The sequence below is a fragment of the Nycticebus coucang genome, chromosome 23 (genome assembly GCF_027406575.1).
Source record: "Nycticebus coucang isolate mNycCou1 chromosome 23, mNycCou1.pri, whole genome shotgun sequence".
Taxonomy (NCBI): domain Eukaryota; kingdom Metazoa; phylum Chordata; class Mammalia; order Primates; family Lorisidae; genus Nycticebus; species Nycticebus coucang.
In genome coordinates, this window is record NC_069802.1 from 13414191 (window position 1) to 13435749 (window position 21559).

General features: G+C 43.4%; 2 protein-coding genes across 6 annotated transcripts in view; one reads left to right on the forward strand and one right to left on the reverse strand.

Annotated features, from left to right (window-relative positions):
* The window catches only part of N4BP2 (NEDD4 binding protein 2), a 92401-nt gene extending 77666 nt beyond the window's left edge, over nucleotides 1–14735 (reverse strand). For 2 of the 5 annotated variants that reach the window (XM_053578140.1, XM_053578139.1), the window contains exons 1-2: nucleotides 13858–14012; nucleotides 5526–5589 (exon numbers count right to left, since the gene is read on the reverse strand). The gene's annotated coding sequence lies outside the window, so the exon portion shown is untranslated. The other 3 variants (XM_053578141.1, XM_053578142.1, XM_053578143.1) reach the window with 3 other exon arrangements.
* LOC128575799 (translation initiation factor IF-2-like) overlaps nucleotides 13206–21559 on the forward strand; it is a 35411-nt gene continuing 27057 nt past the window's right edge. The window contains exons 1-2 of the mRNA XM_053577448.1: nucleotides 13206–13260; nucleotides 13511–14489. Of these exons, the coding sequence (XP_053433423.1) occupies nucleotides 13206–13260; nucleotides 13511–14451 (996 nt within the window). The 3' untranslated portion in view covers nucleotides 14452–14489. The remainder of the gene's footprint in view (nucleotides 13261–13510; nucleotides 14490–21559) is intronic.

The window sequence follows — 21559 nt, forward strand, 5'->3', positions numbered from 1 at the left end:
AATAGGGAAAGATTACAGCTTCAATACAGAAGATTGGCTGTCCACATGCAAAAGAATGAAGTTGGACTCTCAGTTTATACCATATGCAAAAATTAACTCAAAATGGATTAAAGACTTAAACATAAGACCTGAAACTATAAAACTCCTAGAAGAAAACAAAGGGGGAAAGTCAATATTCATGACATTGGATATGGCACTGATTTCTTGACATTAAAAGTACAGGCAACAAAAGTCAAACTAGATGAATCAGACTGTGTCAAACTTACAAAGACTCTGCGCCACAAAAGAAACAATTAATAGAGTAAAAAGGCAACTTATGGAATGGGAGAAAATATCTGCAAACCATATATCTAATACGGGGTTAATATCCAGAATAAAGAACTCCAACAACTCAACAAAACAATAAATAACCTGATTAAAAAGTGGGCAAAAGACTTGAATAGACATTGCTCCAAAGATATACAAATAGCCAACAAGTATATGAAAAGTTCAATATCAATGATCAGAGAAATGAAGATCAAAACCACAATGAGATACCACCTCACACCCATTAGGATGGCCACTATCAAAAAATAAATAAATTACTGGTGAGGATGTAGAGAAATCAAAACTCTTTTGTACTGGTGGTAGGGATATAAAAAGTTCCAAAAAAAACTTAAAAATTATCATGATTCAGCAATTCTATTTCTGGGTACATATCCAAAAGAAGTGAAAACAGGATCTCAAAGACATAATTGCATACGCATGTTCACTGAAGCAGTATTCACAATAGCCAAGAGGTAGAATCAAACTAAATGACTGCCAACAGATGAATGGACAAAGAAAATGTGCTATGCATGCCTACGGTGGAGTGTCACTCAGCCTTATGAAAAGAAGGAAATCAGGTCATATTCCCTAACATCAATGAACGTTGAGGACATTATGCTAAGTGAAATAAGCCGATCACCAAAAGAAAAACAGCATAATTCTACTTAGATGAGGTACCGTAAGTAGTCAAACTCTTAAGACACAAAACGTAGAATAGCAGCTGCCAAGGAATAGGGGAAAGGAGAAACGGGGAATTCAACAGGTACAGAGTTTCAGTTGTGCAAGAAGAAACTGCACAACAGTGCACGTGATGTGAGCACTACTGTGCTTACTATACTCTCAAAATGGTTAAGTAGTAATGTTTTATGATTTGTACCACAATTATTTTTTTAGAAACTATGAGTTTAACTACAAAGAAAAAAATTCAGAGAATGTGGTTTAGTAGGGAAAGAGAATGTTCACTCAAGAGAGGTACAGCCGCTCTTCTAAGTGGCTTGAGGTGATCTGTGAAAATGGTTTGCTATTCACTTGACCCAGAAAACCCCACAAAGTCATGCAAGTCAAGAGGCTCAAATTTTCTTTAATTTTTTTTTATTTTTAATTTCAACTTCCTTGTTCATTCTTCGTTTAAAGTACTCTTTTTTATCTTCCTCTGGCAATGTTCTTGATTTTAGTAGAGACGGGTCTTACTCTGCTCACTGCTGTTCATACTGGTCTCGAACCTCTGAGCTCAGGCAATCCCCCTCCCTCGGCCTCCCACAGCACTGGGACTACAGGCATGAGCCACCATGCCCGGCCAGGAGGCTCAAATTTTCATGTTCATTTTAAGAACACATGTGAAACTGCCCAGGCCATCAAGGGTATGCATATACAAAAAGCCACCAAGTATCTGAAGGATGTCACCTTAAATAACAATGTGTACCATTCCAACGTTACAATGGTGGAGTTGGTAGGTGTGCCCAGGCCAAACAGTGGGGCTGGACACAGGGTTGGTGGCCCAAAAAGAGTGCTGAATTTTTGCTGCATATGCTTAAAAATGCAGACAGTAATGCTGAACTTAAGGGTTTAGATGTAGACTCTCTAGTCTCATTGAGCATATTCACGTCAACAAAGCACCCAAGATGCATCGCCAAACTTACAGAGCTCATGGCTGCATTAACCCATCCATGAGCTCCCCCTGCCACACTGAGATGATCCTTACTGAAAAGGAATAGATTGTTCCCAAACCAGAAGAAGAGGTAGCACAGGAGAAAAAGATATCCCAGAAGAAACAAAAACTTATGGCATGGGAATAGAGGCAACATAAAATAAATGCAAATAACAGTAAAAAAAGACAGAGATACAGCCAAAAACAGAACTTAAAGAAAAAAAATAAAGGGCGGTGCCTATGGCTCAAAGGGGTAGGGCGCTGGCCCCATATGCCGCAGGTGGCAGGTTCAAACCCAGCCCCGGCCAAAAAAATAAAATAAAATAAAGTTAATTATGACTTTAAAAAAAAAAAAAAAGGAGGTTTATAATGTAGAAAGTAGTTTTATTTCTCATATAGGTTTCAGCACATGGTGGCCATTCCAGCAGTCTGGGAAGCAGGGCAAGTCAGGAATACCTACTTTGAGGCAGACACAGTGGGAACAAGAATTTACACAGAGTGGTTTGGCCTAATGTGCATATTTAACAAGCTACATGAGTCATAAATATTATAAAAAGAGAAAATATGCACATGTCCAGTTGTGTTTTATACCGCCCACCTTGGCATGGCTGGGAACCCAGTTTTAAGGTTTATCTGGGGGCCCCTTGGTCAAGAGGGATCTGTTCAGTCAGTGCTGGGCTTAGGAGTCTATTTTCAGTTCACAAACAAAAAAGGAAATCACAAATAGAAATCCTGAGAAATGGGCGGCGCCTGTGGCTCAAAGGAGTAGGGCACCAGCCCCATATACTAGAGGTGGCGGGTTCAAACTTGGCCCCTGCCAAAAACTGAAAAAAAAAAAAAAAAAAAAAGAAAAGAAATCCTGAGAAATGAACTAAATCTAATTACAGCTACACAATCAATTATCAACTCTGAGTCCTTTGACAAAAAAGTTTTAATGGATATTTATAGGTCCAGAAACTATGTGCAAAATACTCTACCAGGTACCTACACTTCCAGTAACTGTGTGTCCATCACATCCTTCCTCGCAACCACTTCTTGCCTCCTGAACACCAAACACCACAGACCTTCCATTCTCTCCTACCTGTCTTTAAAAATGCTTCAAAAAGATAGTGATTGTTAACAAAAAATAAAACAAAAAAAAAAAGTGGCCAGGAGAGGTGGCTCATGCCTGTAATCCTAGCATCCTGGATGGCAAGGCAGGAGGATCCCTTGAGCTCAGGAGCCCGAGCAAAGTGAGACATCACCTCTACTAAAAATAGAAAAAATTAGCTGGGCATTGTGGCCAGCGCCTATAGTCTCAGCTACTCAGGAGGCTGAGGCAGAAGGATCACGGATGGCTTGAACTCAGGAGTTTGAGGTTGCTATGAGTGAAATTAACACCTCATCTGGGAAACAGAGTGAGACCCTATCTCAAAAAAATAAAAAAAATTTCTGATTCCTTGCATTGGAAGAACTATCTAAAAATATAATTTTTTCATTGTACCCAGAATTGATAATGATTAAGAGAATTCTTATTTCAGACTAAACTCCTAGTATTTCCTATACCATTTCAGTTTCTTAGTAGTTTCATTTATTATTATAACTGACTCAGTACAACTTCCCCCCACTCCCTCCTCAGCATCTGTTGGCTTTTCTCTGGCTGGCCATTCTCAGTCACATTCATGGATTCCTTCTCTCCTGCTCACTTTTTCAATGTTATTGCTCCTCCTAGGTTCAGTAGAACCTTTTGTTCTACTGGCCTATAATAATAGATAGATAAAGAAAGAAAAGAAAAGAAAAAAAAGAAAGATATTCATCCATGGTTCCTGGCTCGTAACTCCCAAGGCCCTTGATACAGTGTAATGCTGGAGCACTTTAAGCCCTAGGAGACAGAATCTCTCTTTCTCTCTGACCTTCTACTGCCCTCCTTTCACCTGCCCAAAGCAGGACTCTAATCTGATTGTGGGTCATGATACCCTCATTCCAGAGTCCTGCTCCATACCATGGAGGAAAGAATGCTGCACAGAAGACCAAAAAGAATCTGAATACTCAGGCCTTGCTGGTTAGTCTATTAAGCTTGAAATCACACACTTTTTATCCAATCATATTTCTATATACTTGTCAATCGTGCCTCATAAAAACCCAAAATCCAAGCATGGTGGTACACACCTGGAGAGGCTGAGGCAGGAGGATTGCCTGGGAGTTCAAGGTTACACTGAGCTGTGTACTCCAGCCTAGGGCAGAGAGTGAGACCCTGTCTGGGGGAGGGAAAGGAAGGGGGAAAAAAAGGAGGCAGAGAACATCCTTACCCCTTCCCCTGGGTTTCCCGGAGTCTGTGAACTTATTCAAACCCAAAGAGTGAGCCCTGGGAACTCCAACTTGAAGCCAGCTGGTCAGAATTTCTGGAGGCTTAGACTTGTGACTGGTTGTCTCAAGGGGGGTAATTTTGGAGATTGATTCCTCAACCTGTGGGATCTGATGCTATCACCAGGCAGATAATGTCAGAATTGAATTACGAGGACACCTAATTTGTGTACATTGCAGGAATGATTTCTTGCTTGTTGGTAGGGAGAAATTTCCATATTCTGGGGACACAGAAGTCTTCTGTGTTAATTGTTGTGGTATAAGAGCAGAGGAAAAACAAAGAGTGTTTTTCTTAAACACTACCTTTTCCAGGTCCATCCAAACCCACAGCTTCAATATCTATAGCTGTGACCCTACCCAAGAATCCTCTCTGCCCCAAACTCCAATATAGTTAACTGCCTAACAGACACACCCACTTGAATATTCCCTGAGCACCTTAAACCTGAGAGGTCCAGCTTAAAAATCCTTCAATGACTCTACAGCTTTCAAGATCAAGTTCCAACTCCTTGATAAAGCATTCCAAGACTTCTATCACCTTTACCCTTACCTGCTCACAGCCTCCTTTTCCTCTACTTCCTGTACCTAATTGTTTGTTTTCCACACAAGACAGTCATTTCACACTTCTGTGCCTCACACATGCTCTGCCCAGAGGTCCCGCTACTTGCTCCCACCTCATATTTCTTGGCTCAATTAACTCTCCTTCAGTAAAGTTTTCCACTCTCTCAAAATCTGCTTTGGCCATAGCTTCCACTGTACCCAAGGCATACCTCTTATCTTGGCACCTTTGTACTGATTTATTTAGACTACTAGTCTGGAAGCATCTCCCACGTGTCCTTTTTTTTTTGTTGAGACAGGGTCCCACCCTATGCCCCTGAGCAGAGTGCAGTGGGCGTGGTAGCTCACCACAACCTCAGACTCGGGCTGCGGGCACCCCACTGCCTCAGCCTCCGGAAGCCGCTGGGATTACAGGCGCTAGCTGCGGTGCCCAGCTGGGTTTTTCCATTTTTTTCAGGAGTCGGGGTCTCACTATCGCTCAGGCGAGTCTCGAACTCCTGAGCTCAAGCGATTCTCCCTCCTCAGCCTCCCACAGTGCTGGGATTACAGGCGTGAGCCACCGCGCCCAGCTACATGTGTCTTATTTAGCAAACAAGAGCTCAATAAATATCTGTCATATGCCAGCACAAACCAAAAAACCAACTTACTTAGTTCTTTAAAATATTGAACTTACCATTTCAGTACCTGGAATATTTAGGTCCATAAGGCAAACCATCCCTTTCTCACAAATAAAGCACCTAAAAAAATAAATTCATAATCAGAAGGGATCTCTTGGGCTACAATGGATATGCTTTGCTTTGGCCCAGAACTCCTTCTCCTCTCCTACCCCACCATGGGTCTGTTTTCTGCTAACAGATCCCTAGCCATCTAAGTGAGCACATCCCAGGCATAGTATCTCACCCCCTCCACTGGAAGGATAGCCATGTGGACCAAATCTATCTAGAACCTCTGACAGGAGGCTCTAATTGGAAAGCCCGTGCTCCCAGGAACCAGGTCCTGCCTTGGGAAGAAGCAGGCCTGCCGCAGAAGGAATGATCCCCACACACGGAGTGTAAGTACACAAAGGAACTGACGAGGGGCAGGTTCCCACTCCAGCTTCTCAGGATCATCTCCAGTCACGCAATTTCCGTTATGTACGTATGTGAACCAGAAACTTCCTCCACAGGCTGTATTTCTGTTATCTGCACTCCAAAGAGTCCTTAGCTACTGAACAGAGAAACTGAATAGATAGAGATTAGACGTCAAGGGTTATTTTTCATTCCGGTTATAAAAGGGCCTCTATGCCTTTTCTGACTTAGAAAACTTTGATGTATCGGATACAATGTCTTGCTCTTTTCCCTATCAGATGAACCCCAAAGGTACTATTCAATTGTTTTTAATACACTCTGTTCAAATTATGCCATTTTCTAAGATGGTTAATTTGCCTTTTCCCTTTGTTACACGCATCCTTTGGATATAGTGAGATGACCACCAAGCAATACAATGTGATAACAGGACACAGAGTGCACAGCAAACAACCAGGAGGCCCCTCCAAGCCAGACTTGTGCTATCAGAGGGTTTTCTCACGAAGGTCTGACCTAGGCTAAGACCTAAAAGACAAGTATGAATTAACAAAAGTGGAGGGAAGGAGGGAATCAGAGAGGTATTCCAGACAAAGAGAAGCTTCTATACTCAGGCCTAGACTTAAGGAACTTGGCATCTTAAGGGAGAAGGGCAAGAACCTGAACAGGACAAGCACATTGAGGCAAAGGGAGAAAGTGGTAAGAGGAACAAGAGGTGAACAGGAGCCAACTCACAAGGATTCTCTAAGCCAAGTTAAAGTTCACACCTTATCCTGAGTGCAATGAAAAGAGGAGTTACACAACTCCTCTTACAAAACTCCACACAAAAGAGGTTTTTTTGTTTGTCTTAAGATAAGAGTCTCACTTTGTCACCCTCAGTAGAGTACTGTACCATCACAGCTCACAGCAACCGCAAGCTCTTGGGCTTAAGTGATTCTCTTGCCTAAGCCTCCCATATAGATGGGACTACCGGTGCCACCCCCCCCCCACTGCCAACACCCGGCTGTTTTTTTTTGTTGCAGTTGTCATTGTGGTTTAGCTGGCCCCAGCTGGGTTTGAACCCACCAGCCTGGGTGTATGTGGCGGGCGCCCTACCCACTGAGCAATGGGCACAGCCCCAAAACAGGAGTTACATGATCGAATGTGCTAGAACACTCTGGCTATAGTGGGGAAAATGGACTGGAAGACAAGACTGGAAGCAGGGATGACCATGAGAAGGCTATTACAACAACCCAGGTGAGAGATGATTCTAACCATGAAGCAGGATGGCAGCAGGGGGCCAGGAAAAAGGAATGGATTCAAGAGATTTAAGAGTCCAGTAGGGCTCAGTGACCAAGCAGAATGTGAAAGGGAAGAGAGCGCAGTAACAGCCCGCGTTCTGCCCGGTTACTATGAGCAGTATACGGGTTTACTGACTTCTTGCCACACAGGAATTATCTCATTTAATCTTCCTCTAGAGACGAGACAGAAGAGAGGCAAAGTTTGTCTTACTTTTTAGGGGTGCGGAAAAGTTATTAATGACTACAGTTTGGGGTACGGTAAGTTTGCCGGACCTGTGGAACATCCAGACAGACATATCATGAGATGATAAATGAGTCTGATGTTTTCTGATGAGTCATCAGAAAACTGAATTGAAAATTATCAGCATATAGATGGTAACTGGGGAAAATACTTTAAAAAAAATTTTTTTTTTTTTTTTTTTGAGCCAGAGCCTCAAGCTGTCGCCCTGGGTAGAGTGCTGTGACATCACAGCTCACAGCAACCTCCAACTCCTGGGTTTAAGCGCTTCTCTTGCCTCAGCCTCCCAAGTAGCTAGAACTACAGGCGCCTACTACAACGTCCAGCTATTTTTTTGGTTATAGTTGTCATTGCTGTTTGGCAGCCCCGGGCTGGATTCAAACCTGCCAGCTCCGGTGTATGTGGCTGGCACCCTTGCCTCTGAGCTACAGTCGCCAAGCCTAAAGTAAAATATCAATATCTCTGTTATTCATGCCAACATATATTGATTACCTACAGGGTGTTTGGAATGGTGCTAGGCAAAAAAAAAAAAAAAAAAGTAAGATTCAGCACGGCCCTTAAGAAGCTCAGTTAATGAAGGTGACTCAGTACAGTGATAAGCGCATAATGGAAACATTTCAGAGGTACAGATGTAAAGGATTACCTTTGCTAAGGGAAGGAAGAAAAATAACTTTACAAAAAAAAAAAAATCACATGAACTTTATTTTTCCTTTTTAAGACAGAGTCTTACTTTGTCATCCTTGGTAGAGTGCCATGGTATCAAAGCTCATAGCAACCTCAAAACTCTTTGGCTCAAGCGATTCTCTTGCCTCAGCCTCCTGAATAGCTGGGACTACAGGTCCCTGACACAGCAGCTGGCTATTTTTAGAGACAGGGTCTCGTTCTTGCTCAGGCTGATCTCGAACCTGTGAGTTCAGGCAATTCACCTGCCTTAGCCTCCCAGAGTGCTTAGGATTACAGGAGTGAGCCACCACGTCCAGCCCATCACCTACATCTTGAAGCAGGTTAGCTAAGAGTTGAGGCGGTGGAGGAGGAGAAGGAAGAAGACATGGAGAGCAGTGAAGACACTCCAAATTGGCTGGGTGAGGTGGCTGAGGCCTGTAATCCCAGCAAGTTGGGAGGCTGAGGTGGGAGGCTCTCCTGAGGTCAGGAGTTTGAGATCAGCCTGAGCAACAGTGAAGACTCCATCTCTACAAAAAATAAAACAATTAGCCAGATGTGGTGGTGCACACCTATAGTCCTTGATACTTCAGAGACTGAGGCTAGAGGATTTGAGCCCAGGAATTGGAGGCTACAGTGAGCTAGAGCTACGATGATGCCACTGCAATCTAGCCTAGACAATATTCCAGACAAAAGAAATGATAAATTCAAAAGACAGAAAGAAAAAAAAAATTTTTTTTTTTTTGAGACAGAGCCTCAAGCTGTTGCCCTGGGTAGAGTACTGTAACATCATAGCTCACAGCAACCTCAAACTCCTGGGCTCAAGTGAATCTCCTGTCTCTGCCTCCCAAGTAGCTGGGACTACAGGCACCCACCACAATGCCTGGCTATTTTTTGGTTGCAGCCAGCATTGTTGTTTGGCGGGCCCGGGCTGGATTCGAACCCACCAGCTCAGGTGTATATGGCTGGCGCCTTAGCCGCTTGAGCCATAGGCGCCGAGCCAGAAAAATATTTTTTTTTATTTTTTTTATTTTTTTTAATAGCACTCAAAGTACTTTTATTGTTGGGGATTCATTGAGGGTACAATAAGCCAGGCAGAAAAAAAAATTTTAATGTCCTGCTTCTTATAGAGAAATTAAGTATTAATCCTGTCAGTCTCCCAAACTAATTCTTAGATTTAATGAATAGAGAATGTTTATAAAATGTGTTAAAAAACAAAGAAAGAAACATGGGGATATTTGCTCTACTAAACCCTAATGCATACATGTATTACGAAAGTAACATAATAAAATTAAGTAGTACAGCTTCAAAAATCCAGTGAAAATAGAATTACAATGAAAATCATAGTCCCAGAGAGCGGCGCCTGTGGCTCAGTGAGTAGGGCGCCGGCCCCATATACCATGGGTGGCGTGTTCAAACCTGGCCCCCGCCAAACTGCAACAGTAAAACAGAGTGTCCACCATCAGTGTAGTGAGGTTTAGTGAAATCACTACACCCTGAGCCAGTGCAACAATGTGTGTTTCCTGACCTAGTAATTCTACTAATAGTCATAAAAATCTAGCTGGCTTAGCCAGTTTATTCCCCCATGCAAGTTAATGCAATGCTCTTTTAATTTTTAAAGTTATGTGAGCTCAGACAGAACTGATTAACCACAATCTAGATGTATATAGTACTAGTAAAATTCAAGCTCTGAGGTAAGAAGGTAAAATACTCCCAAGCCTTTAAAGGCCTACCTTCCAATAACAGCATGCCAACTTCCTACCTACGCATATTTTAAGATGTTAGTATGGTAAGTAGGAAGATACTTAAAAGTAAATTCAATAAACCAAATAGGGTTTTATACAAGCAAACTAAATGAGGGTAATGTAAAAGGGAAAATATTCAGCTGACAAACCAGTGTTATTTCAGCAAATTTAAGATATATTTATCCCAGAATCAATGATGTTACAGTTTACTTGGAGGAACTTTTTTTTGTAGTGGCACATGAAATGACAGTCATCTTACAACTGATCGGATGAATGGCTAGAAAGACCATAGAAATAATTTGTTAAGGGCGGCGCCTGTGGCTCAGTGAGTAGGGCGCCGGCCCCATATACCGAGGGTGGTGGGTTCAAACCCGGCCCCGGCCAAACTGCAACCAAAAAAATAGCCGGGCGTTGTGGCGGGCGCCTGTAGTCCCAGCTACTTGGGAGGCTGAGGCAAGAGAATCGCTTAAGCCCAGGAGTTGGAGGTTGCTGTGAGCTGTGTGATGCCACGGCACTCTACCGAGGGCCATAAAGTGAGACTCTGTCTCTACAAAAAAAAAAAAAAAAAAAAAAAAGAAATAATTTGTTAAGAGTAAGGTTTTAGGGGGCGGCGCGTGCGGCTCAGTTGGTAAGGCGCCGGCCCCATATACCGAGGGTGGCAGGTTCAAACCCGGCCCCGGCTGAACTGCAACCAAAAAATAGCCGGGCGTTGTGGCGGGCGCCTGTAGTCTCAGCTACTCGGGAGGCTGAGGCAAGAGAATCGCTTAAGCCCAGGAGTTGGAGGTTGCTGTGAGCTGGGTGAGGCCACGGCACTCTACCGAGGGCCATAAAGTGAGACTCTGTCTCTACAAAAAAAAAAAAAAAAAAAAGAGTAAGGTTTTAGGTTCAGCACTTGTAGCACAGGGGTTACAGCACCAGCCACATACACCGAGACTGGTGGGTTCAAACCCAGCCCGGGCCTGCTAAACGACAATGACAACTGCAACAAAAAATATGGCTGGGCATTGTGGCAGGCAAGTATAGTCCCAGCTACTTGGGAGGCTGAAGCAAGAGAATCTCTTAAGCCCAAGAGTTGGAGGTTGCTGTGAGCTGTGATGCCACACCACTCTACCCAGGTAGACGTAATGAGACTCCGTCTCAAAAAAAAAAAAAAAAAAAAATACACCAGAATAAAATTTTGGTGCTCTCTTCATCAGCACATATACTAAGATTGGAACGATATAATACACCTTCTTTACCCCAAAGCTTGAATTTTACTAGTACTATAGCGAAGATTAGCATGGCCCTTCGGTTGGGTTAATTCACACGTAATTGGTACAATGAACACACTACGGGTGAAAGGACACACTTATAACTTCGACTTAAAATGTAAAAAATCAAACTAGGTAACCAAAACATCTGTAATATTCTAAAATGGAAGGAAGGAAGGGGAGGAGGAAAAGAGGGAAGGAAATAAGGAGGGAGGGGAAAAGAAAAAGGTTTTGGGTCACAGAGCTCGAAGTCTGACTGAATCCTGACTCTGAGATATATATGGGTATGTATACATATACACACACACATACACATATATGAACACAAAATTGTGGGAAGGCTTTCAGCAACTTTAACATTTCAGGGTCTCTGTCTCCTTATCTGTAAAATGGCACCGAGGACAGTGCAAATCTCCAATGTGTGAGAATTAAATACAACAGTATATATAAACTGCTTAAAATCATGCTAAGTACATGTTCGTGTATGCACACACATTCCGTTCTATTACCAGCAGGATGAGGGCAAACAGAGTAATAATGACGTAAGGCTTACTCATTGCCTGGCACGGTAAACATTAAAAATGTTCAACCTCTCCTTTAATTCCTAATATAAACTACTTCTAAAGGCATTCAATAGATGCGTTGCTTGATCTGGCAATCTGAGATTCCTCCCCAGACTTACAATGTGATTTTGCATATAAAAAGCAGAAGGCCAGGCAAAGAAGGTACATACCTATTTTCTAAAATTCACATTGACTAATAAACGATTACTGCTTTGCATATCAAAAGACATGTACAGTTATGAACAAGGAGAGGGAGGTTTTAAAGGAAAATAATTAGTGTTTAAAAAAAAGCCCCACCATGGCTCGGCACCCATAGCTCAGTGGTTAGGGCTCTGGCACATACACTGGGGCTGGCAGGTACAACAAAAAATGACAACTACAACAAAAAAATAGCCGGGCGTTGTGGCAAGCGCCTGTAGTCCCAGCTACTTGGACTACTGAGGCAAGAAGATCTCTTAAGCCCAAGAACCTTGAGTTTGCTGTGATGCCAAGGCAGTCTACCAAAGGTGACATTGTGAGACTGTCTCAAAAAAAAAAAAAAGCCCCAATGATAATATTTAGCCTCTATTATGCACAAAATACTATAACTTTATTTAATAAAAAAAGCCTGTACCATAATTTCAGCCTGCTTCTTCCATGAAATCCAGTAATCCTATCCTCTCCTTCAAAACGAAGTCAACAGGTAGACAAACGAAATTCATAAATACTGTAAGCTGATTTGTACTTTTGAAAAATTATTTTATAGGTTAGTCTTTTTTCGTTAACTACATTTATAGCCTCCTTGCTGAAAAGCAGCCATTTATTTCCTTTTCCTCCTACTATCTCCGCCACTGTCGCCCCCAACATGATACAATACTTAAAAAATAAAGGCCCTGGAATAAGATCTCAAATTTGTCGACCTAATCTCTTAACTTTGAAAATGAACAATGTAAGGAAAGAAAACTGAACCAAGCTTATCAGAACACAAAAGCGCATGATGTTTACATTTCTTAAAACGTGTTAAGTGTTCTTTCGGTGAAAACCGAAGTATTAAAAGGAGTTACAAAAGACAGTGTTTTGAGAGAAAAACACTGGAAATAATAAAAACGGAGGAAAGGGGTTAGTGTTGGGATTAATAGAAAACTTTCTGGTTTTAAACATAACAGAGACAGCTGCAAATCAGTCATTGTTTTCTGGGAGGCCAGGTTTTTCTCCATGATTTTCTTCTCGGAGCTCAACCAATCCGCACCTTTTCTGAGTTAACCAGTCTCCGGGCAAGCAGCGCCTCTTGATTGGTTTAAAGATGTCGAGTAGAAAAACCAGCCAATCCCGCCTTCAAGTCAGCACTGTGCCATGGAGACATTACAACCACTGCAAGGCGAGAAATGTGTACAAACCAGTCCGAGCCACAAATATCAGATCCCAGTTCTAGAAAACTGTAGCCAGAAGGAAGATTCCTTAAAGCCAACACTGACAGAGATCTGGAATCTACATTTCTTTTTGTATTACTCTCTCTTTCTAAAGGAAAAAACTATTTTAAGCAAAAGAGTATGTGGGGTAACTGTGCCCCCGGTAAGATGACTCATTCTATAGAAGAGGAATTTCCGAACCGACAGCTCGGAGGGGGTCCCGGTGAGGATCAAAGTTACGCATAAGTAAAGAAGGGCCGGACACGCACAAATACCGAGGGAGGAGAATGTCTCCCCGCAGTACCCAAAACCTGAGCGTGTGCAGTGAGCGGCCGAGTGTATGGATTTCGAGGAGTAAATAAACAGCTCTGCTAAGAGTACATGCCCGGGAAGGTGTCCTGAACTTCCCATAAGGCTCCGCCAGGGAAACACCGAAGGCGCCAGGAGAGGCACAAGGTCAAGTCCGTGTTGAGAACAGACCGAGCAGGAAGCCGCAGGGGAACAGAAGGGGTGTGTCCGGGACCTGGAGGCCCGCCAGGCCCTGAGAGGCCGGAGAAGCAGCCCCACCGCGGCCCCCGCCTTTGCCGGCCTCGGGCGGAGCGCCAGGACCCGCCTCTCGCCGACGCCTCACTTCCCTTCCGTCCGGGCCCGCGGGCCGGACAGAAGGTGGCCCGCGCCGGCCCCCACATTCGGGGCTTCAGCTTTGGGACACAGCGCCACCCGCTACTGTTTCAGGCCCCCGGCTTCGGCTCGGCGCCCCGGGACCCCTTCCCTCCAGGCCCTTCAGCCCGGCCCCCTGCCTCCCACCCGCCTCCTTTACCTGCTCCAGGAGCGGGCGCGGGGCGTCGAGCGCACAACGCGGCGCCGCGGGTCCGCAACCCTTTCCCGCCGCCACTGCGCTCTCCCGCGCGGCGCAGGGCTGGCGAGTAGCTGCCGCCGCTGGGGGAGACGCGCGGCGAGCACGCCGGGCGGGGAGACACTGCCGCTCTCCGTCCGGCCGGGGAAGAACAGCCTCGCAGGAGCCAGCCGCGAGAGGGCGGGTGGGCGGCCGAGTGGGGAGGGGTCTCGAGGAGCAGGCAATGGCTGCCACGTCGCCCAGGTAGATGGCCGCCCTCCGCCTCCCCCTCGCCCGCCGGCCGCGCGCCACGACCTCTGGTTTGTCCTCAAGCTCTGCCAGGGTGCAATGGCCCGCCCCGCGGGGCGGCCCGGGCGACCCGAGCCCGCGGGCGGTCCCACGTCTCCCGCTCCCCCAGAGGAGCGAGACCTGGCCTGGCGTACTGCGGCATCGGCCCCTCCACCCCCAAGGCCCGACCGAAAGACTGTCGTATCTCCCCCTTTGCCGATCAGAGGGGTCACGGGAGGAGCACGCCTCTTTGCTCGATTCTTTGGGAAAGCAAGCGCTGTTTCGCGCTAGTGAACGTTAGCAACAAGGGACCCTGAATTTCTGCCAAAGTAAGCGGCGCGGTCAACCGCAGCTGTTTCTAGCCCTAGTCACTCTCCCGAGCCCAAAATCAAAACAAACACAAGGTCGTACTCGCTGGCTGAGGCGAGGGAGGAAATACGAGCTGGTGCGGGCCCGCCACCTCGCGGGGTCCCGGCTGCAAGTTGGGAGGGGACGGCCTCGCCGGAGCTGTTGACCCCGGCGGCGGAGGGGAGGGCCCCCGGGGCGGCAGCGGGCGCGCGGCGCTTCCCGCCGGGGCCTTGCGGACGTGCGGCGCGCTGCCCCTCTGCGCGCTCGGGCGGGCGACTTGGCGCGGCCGCCTCGCAGCCCCGCGGGGAGACAAAGGGGTGGCCGCGGACGGAGACTGCCTGGTCCCGAACCGCGCTGCCTGACGTGCGGGCAGAACAGGCTGGCGGAAGCACAAAAATGTGTGCGCGTTTGCATGTAGAGCTGCTGGCCTTTGCCCCGAGCTGGGGCTTGAATTTTCAGCTGCCAAGAGAAAGCGACGGTTTTCTCTTCCCTTTTGCGACGTTCCCCCAAACCTGCTCCATTCTCCGCCCCCCTCCAAACTCTGCTCTGCCAGGTTGATTTGTTCTGTGTTCTGACGTGAAATGTTCAGCGTTTTCTGTGTACGCAAATTTTTCACTCTTGCTTTCAAGGGGAGAAGGGTTGCTCATGAAACGTGTAATGGTGTTGCCTCTATTTGTTTCTTTCCTCTGTAATTACTTTTTACTCTACTTTCAGTGTTTTTTCATAAACTAGAGAAACAGCTTCATGACAAAATAGTCCTTTGCATCACAGACATGGTTCATTTGTCAGTGTTGTTATGGCAATTTCTTTAAACTGAGTGTAAATTGGAGACAAGTACGAGTAGGTTTTTGTCTTTTAGTCCAATTGTAACACCTACTCAAGGCTCAGTAAGAACATTCTAGTGGTTTTTCTACAAACCAGTAATGTTTAAGCAGAGCTCACGGAGAAAAATACAAAGGGAAAATTTTTTGTCCCTTTTATGATTTCTTGTATTTTTAGAGGTCGCTTGAGTCCTAATGTTAAGAAATTACTAAACAAACTCCTTTGTTAATGCCTTTATAAAATTTCAAAACCAAAAAAAATGGTAATAACCTAGAATCTCAAGGTAGAAATAGCTATTGCTGAAAACCTAACATTAACTGTCTCTAAACACCCATTAAAAGAGTAATAACTGTAATATATGGCGCTTTAGAAATGAAAGAACCCTAGTAATTATAAACTTCAAACAAGTCTAGCAAATTAATATTAATTTTGTTTCTGAAATATGTTCGCCATGATAATAAAAACTGGCATTTAAATTCTTGATTTTCATTTGAACATCTGTTAAGGATTCATCACATCTTAAGCCTGAACTGGAAGAAATAAGGTATTCCTAACGTTGGAAAATGTATCTCAAGCCACAAAGATAACACCCAGGCTGAATATTTTAAGTTTCCTTACTACATCAATAAAAGAAAAAACATCACTACCATAAAGTTCTGAAAGTCAGACTCCTATAAAGAACAGAGCAAGCTTCACTCAATATTCACTATGCCAGCCTTCATTTGTGAATATGTATAAAAATGTCCTCCTTCCTTACTGGCTCAAATTCTAAACCAATGAGAAAAGTACGATATTTCTTTAAAGGATGAGGCATCAACATTGAGTTAGTACCCGTGACATAAGTGAATTATCATGCTTGTTCTCATTCAAGAGCATAATATCTTTTCACTGGGAAGAAGAAACTTAAGAATTTTTTAATTATTGGGCGGTGCCTGTGGCTCAAAGGAGTAGGGCGCCGGTCCCATATGCCAGAGGTGGAGGGTTCAAACCCAGCCCCAGCCAAAAACTGAAAAAAAAAAAATCTTTGAATTATTGACTCTCTTGATGTGGGGAGCTACTCCTGCTCATACTCTGCTCTTTGTAACCTTCAGATGGTTACATTACAATTAGTTTTGTTAAAATTAATTATGTGACAATATTTAATTCTCTAAAATGCCAGATGAGCCTGGGGGATGGCAGTGCTTACTACTTAACAATTTCTCAGCCTGAGCAGTATAACAAGACCCCTGTCTCTACCAAAAAAAAATGTTTTAATTACCTGAGTTTGGAGGCTCCAGCTACTTGGGAGGCTGAGGCAGGAGGATCACTTGAGCTCAGGAGTTCCAGGCTACTATAAGTTATGACCATGCTACTGCCCTCCAACCTGGCTGACAGACTAAGACCCTGTCTCAAAAATAAAAAAAAACTATTAATGCTCTCAATAAAGTTAATCCTGGCATTTTAGATGAAAGGCTGACCTTTAAGAAATAATGAAGTTTAGGTCCGTAACTCAGTGGGTAGGGCGCTGGCTACATACACCAAGGCTGCCAGGTTCAAACCCAGCTAAGCAACAATGACAACTGCAACAACAACAAAAAAAATAGCTGAGTGTAGCACCTGTAGTCCCCACTACTTGGGAGGCTGAGGCAAAAAAATCGTTTAAGCCAGTGGTTCTCAATCTTCCTAATGCCGTGACCCTTTAATACAGTTTCTCATGTTGTGGTGACCAACCCCCAACCATATTTTCGTTGCTATTTCATAACTGTAAATTTGCTATTGTTATGAATTGTAATGTAAATATCTGATATGCAGGATGTATTTTCATTGTTACAAAGGAGTCAAGACCCACAGGTTGAGAATCCCTGGCTTAAGCCCAAGAGTTTGAGGTTGCTGTGAGTTGTGATGCCACAGCACTCTACCGAGGGCAACATAACAAAACTCTGTCTCAAAAAATAATAATAATAAAATAATGAAGTTTATATTGTAGAAAATGTCTTGGATTTTTGTAAAAAAAAATGATAATTTTTTTTTTTTTCTTTTTGCAGTTTTTGGCTGGGGCTGGGTTTGAACCCGCCACCTCTGGCATATGGGGCCGGCGCCCTACTCCTTTGAGCCACAGGCACCGCCCAAATCTTTATATTTTTCTAAAGTCGCCTTTAGTCTCTTTAACAGCTAAATTCCAAACATGCTTATTTCTGTTTGCATTTAGAATGTAAGTATGATATCCCTTCAAACAAAAGTAATCTATGCCACCTTTATTTTCCTATACTTCGATTTTGACTTGGAGCATTCTGCTTAATTTTAATTATTTACTTATAATCTCCCTAGATCATCAATTCCTTGAAGATAGGTTTTACTGAGTGAAAGAATGAGTGAGCAGTACCCTATGTGATATATCATATGGCAAACGATAAGAAAATTTGTCTCAGGATTTTTTTTTTTTTTTGAGACAGTCTAACTCTGTCGCCCTGGGTAGAGGGCCATGGTATCATCGTGGCTCATGGCAACCTCAAACTCTTGGGCTCAAGCGATCCTCTTGCCGTAGTCTCCCAAGTAGTTAGGATAGTTTCAACTCCATTCAGGTCAATACAAAAGATGTAAAGTCGCCATCTTTTTATTGAAGTATTGTATTCCATGGTATCAGAGTTGGCTTTCAAGTACAAGGTAGGACTTGGGTAATACAGGGTAGTTTTTTGATTTCCAATAGAAGATGGGGTCTTGCTCTTGCTCAGGCTGGTCTCAAATTCCTGAACTCAAGTGATCCTCCCACTTCGTCCTCCCAGAGTGCTAGGATTATAGGCATGAGCAACTGTGCCTAGCCTGTCTCAGGACTTTTTTCTCCTCTAGGTAATAGCTAATAATTTTTTTGCATTCCCAATTAAACTTAAAATAGCATTGTTGTAAGAACTTCACTAAAAGAAAGTAAAACCTTTGTAGAAATATTAACTCTGAAGCACATCTGCATGTCAGTAAAGATCTCAATTTCATACAAAAAAAGAAAGTAAAACCAACATCTGCTGGAATTCTAGTGTTTTTCCATTTTAAATCTGTTAAAAACTGGAGAATAACATTGCTGTTATCTAAAGTAAATAAATATCAATGGGAATGGCTTTATCTTTATGTATGATTGCTTTATAACATTCAACGGGAGCTATAAACTCTGGCCTTGGGAAAATTACTGAAGCTCTCTAAGACTCAGTTTTTTCATCCCTCAAATGACATTGATAGCATCTATTTTCTGATTAATTAGAATAATAACTGCATATAAAAGTAGTGGCTTCATAAACGGTAGTTATTATTACATACATTAATGGACTTAATCATGAAGAAAAAAACAGGCACAAGCTCACACCTGTAATTCCAACACTCTGGGAGGCCAAGGCTGGTGGATAACCTGAACTCACAAGTTTGAGACCTGCCTAAGCCAGAGTGAGACCCCCCACCTCTAAAAATAGCTGGGTGTTGTGAGACCAGGTGAGACCCCCCCACCTCTAAAAATAGCACCTGTAGTCCTAGCTACTTAGGAGGCTGAGGCAAGAGAATTGCTTGAGCCCAAGAGTCTGAAGTTGCTGTGACCTATGACACTCTACCAGGGGTGACAAAATGAGACTCTGTCTCAAAAAAAAAAAAAATCATGACAGAGTATAATTTTATGCATGCAATTATTTATCTATAAAAGGCTGACATAAATAAAGGCTGCTAAAAAAAACATAAGGAAAGAATTAAATCTCCTGAAGGAAGGAATAAGGTACTAATAATATCTACCAAAAGTAGATAAGTTTTAAAAATTAAGGAAAACAGGGTGGTACTTGTGGCTCAAAGGAGTGGGGCGCTGGCCCCATATGCCAGAGGTGGCAGGTTCAAACCCAGCCCCGGCCAAAAACTGCCAAAAAAAAAAGAATTAAGGAAAACACTGTTATTCCAATCTGAGTGAAAACTTCATAAAAAACCAACTCTAATACCATGGAATACTATACTGCGATAAAAAGATGGTGACTTTACATCTTTTGCATTAACCTGAATGGAGTTGAAACATTCTTCTTAGTAAAGTACCACAAGAAGAGAAAAGCAAATACCCAATGTACTCAATACTAATATGAAGCCAGTAGACAATCTAATTCACACCCACAGAGGAGAAAAACTCATTTCAATTCTAGTTGGGGGGTGGGGCCACAAGAGAGGGGGAGGAGGAGCATGTAGGGTGTTCTCAATGGGCATAATGTAGGGGTGTAGGGCACACCTTTTGGGTACAGGACATAATTACAAGAGGGTCTCTACCTAACAAACTCAAATATGGTGACCTGGTTGTTTATACCCTCACTTTAACCTGAAATTTTAAAAAAAGGAATTAATAAATTACCTGCAACTTTAAAAATCAATCAATCAATAAAAAATTTCTGGATGAACAAAATACCATCAAATAAAGTCAAAAAACAAATGGGAAAGGCTTGGTGCCTGTAGCACAGTGGTTATGGCCCCAGCCACATACACCAAGGCTGGCGGGGTTGAAACTGGCCCAGGTCTGCTAATCAACAATGACAACTGTAATAACAAAAAAATAGCCAGGAGTCGCGGCAGGCGCCTGCACACCTGTAGTCCCAGCTACTCGGGAGGCTAAGGAGAATTGCTTAAGCCCAGGAGTTTGAGGTTGCTGTGAGCTGTGATGCCACAGCACTCTACCAAGGGCGACATAGTGAGACTCTGTCTCAAAAAAACAAAAAAATGGAAAACAAAAAAACTCTGTGTCTCTTTTCTCTTAGAAACTTCACAGCTGGCTCGGCACTCATAGCTCAGCAGCCAGAGCGCCAAGTCACATACACTGGAGCTGGCAGGTTCGAATCTAGCCCAGGCAACTACAACCACAAAATAGCGGGGCATTGTGGTGGGCGCCTGTAGTCCCAGCTACTTGGGAGGCTTAAGCCTAAGAATTTGGGTTGCTCTGAGCTGTGATGTCATAGCACTCTACTGAGGGCGTCATAGTGAGACTCTTTCTCCAAAAAAAAGAAAAGAAAAAGAAATTTCACAGCTCCCTGCTACAGTAGAACCTCCATAGTTGACCACCTCCCTACATTGACCACCTCTTTACATCGACCACCTTCTTAAGTTGACATAATTTTCATAGCCTAGACATGCACCACATGTACATATCAGTACAGTAGGCCTATTTCCTTATGTCAACCACCTGTGTGTGTTGACCATTTTGTTACAGTCCCTTTGGTGGTCAGCTTACAGACTCTGTCTCAAAAAAAAAAAAAGATTCTATTATATTAGCTTTTCTCAAAGTCCTCTTAAGTATTATATGAGAAAATGTGTAAAATAAGGGGTAAATAAGTTCTACATCTTTTAGAACAGAGGGTTTCTCACCACACTCTGTATTTTCCTTTGAATAAATTGTCAGATCTTTTAATATGGCAATGTGTTAATGAGCTCTAAGAGAGGGATTTTATAGAAAATATTTCCAAACTTACTTGACCATAAATCTTTAATTCATGGAAAGTAACTCGGGACATATCATTTTATATCACACTTTGGGAGGAAACACTTGTCTGTATGTTTGAAGATGAAATCCAAACCCCTCCCTACATGCTTCCAAATCCTGCCACTCATGCAGAAATGAACTTCAAATAGGTCTCCTCAGAGGAAGGCACTTGAGAAATTAACCTTTGTTTTACCCAATTTTTCTGTAAATGAATGGGCAGGCATGAGGCAGTGTCCAAACACAACAAGAACAGATGGAGAGAAAGGATTGGCAAAGTATTTAAACCCTACCACCACCCCACTAGCTTCCTGCTTCCTTGTTCCTGCGATACGAGAATTAGCTTCCTCCTTGTGTGAGTCCAACAGCACCTACAACCAAAATTGTGTGCCTTTGGAAAGAACTTTACACAAAGCCATACCTGTAAACCCTGGAAGCATATTGTGGTAGCTCCACCTTTATATAACTAAGTTTTCATATTGTTTGCTGATAGGAAACTTTACATCCTGGAACCATACCTCTTGACATCTATCAGTTACATTACTCTTCCATTTGAGACAATCACACGCTTCCCAATACCGCCTACTTCAAACCATTGAACCATCAGTCACCTTGTCGTTCCCTTTCACTCGTGTGTCTTCATAATCCAACTCAAATACCCTTTCTTTTATAAAGTTTTTCCAGATGCCCCAAGTGGAATGAACTATTGCTTCTTCTATGCCCACGGCAATTTGTCTATATCTCTTTTACTTGATTGCAATGGTTACTGTGTAT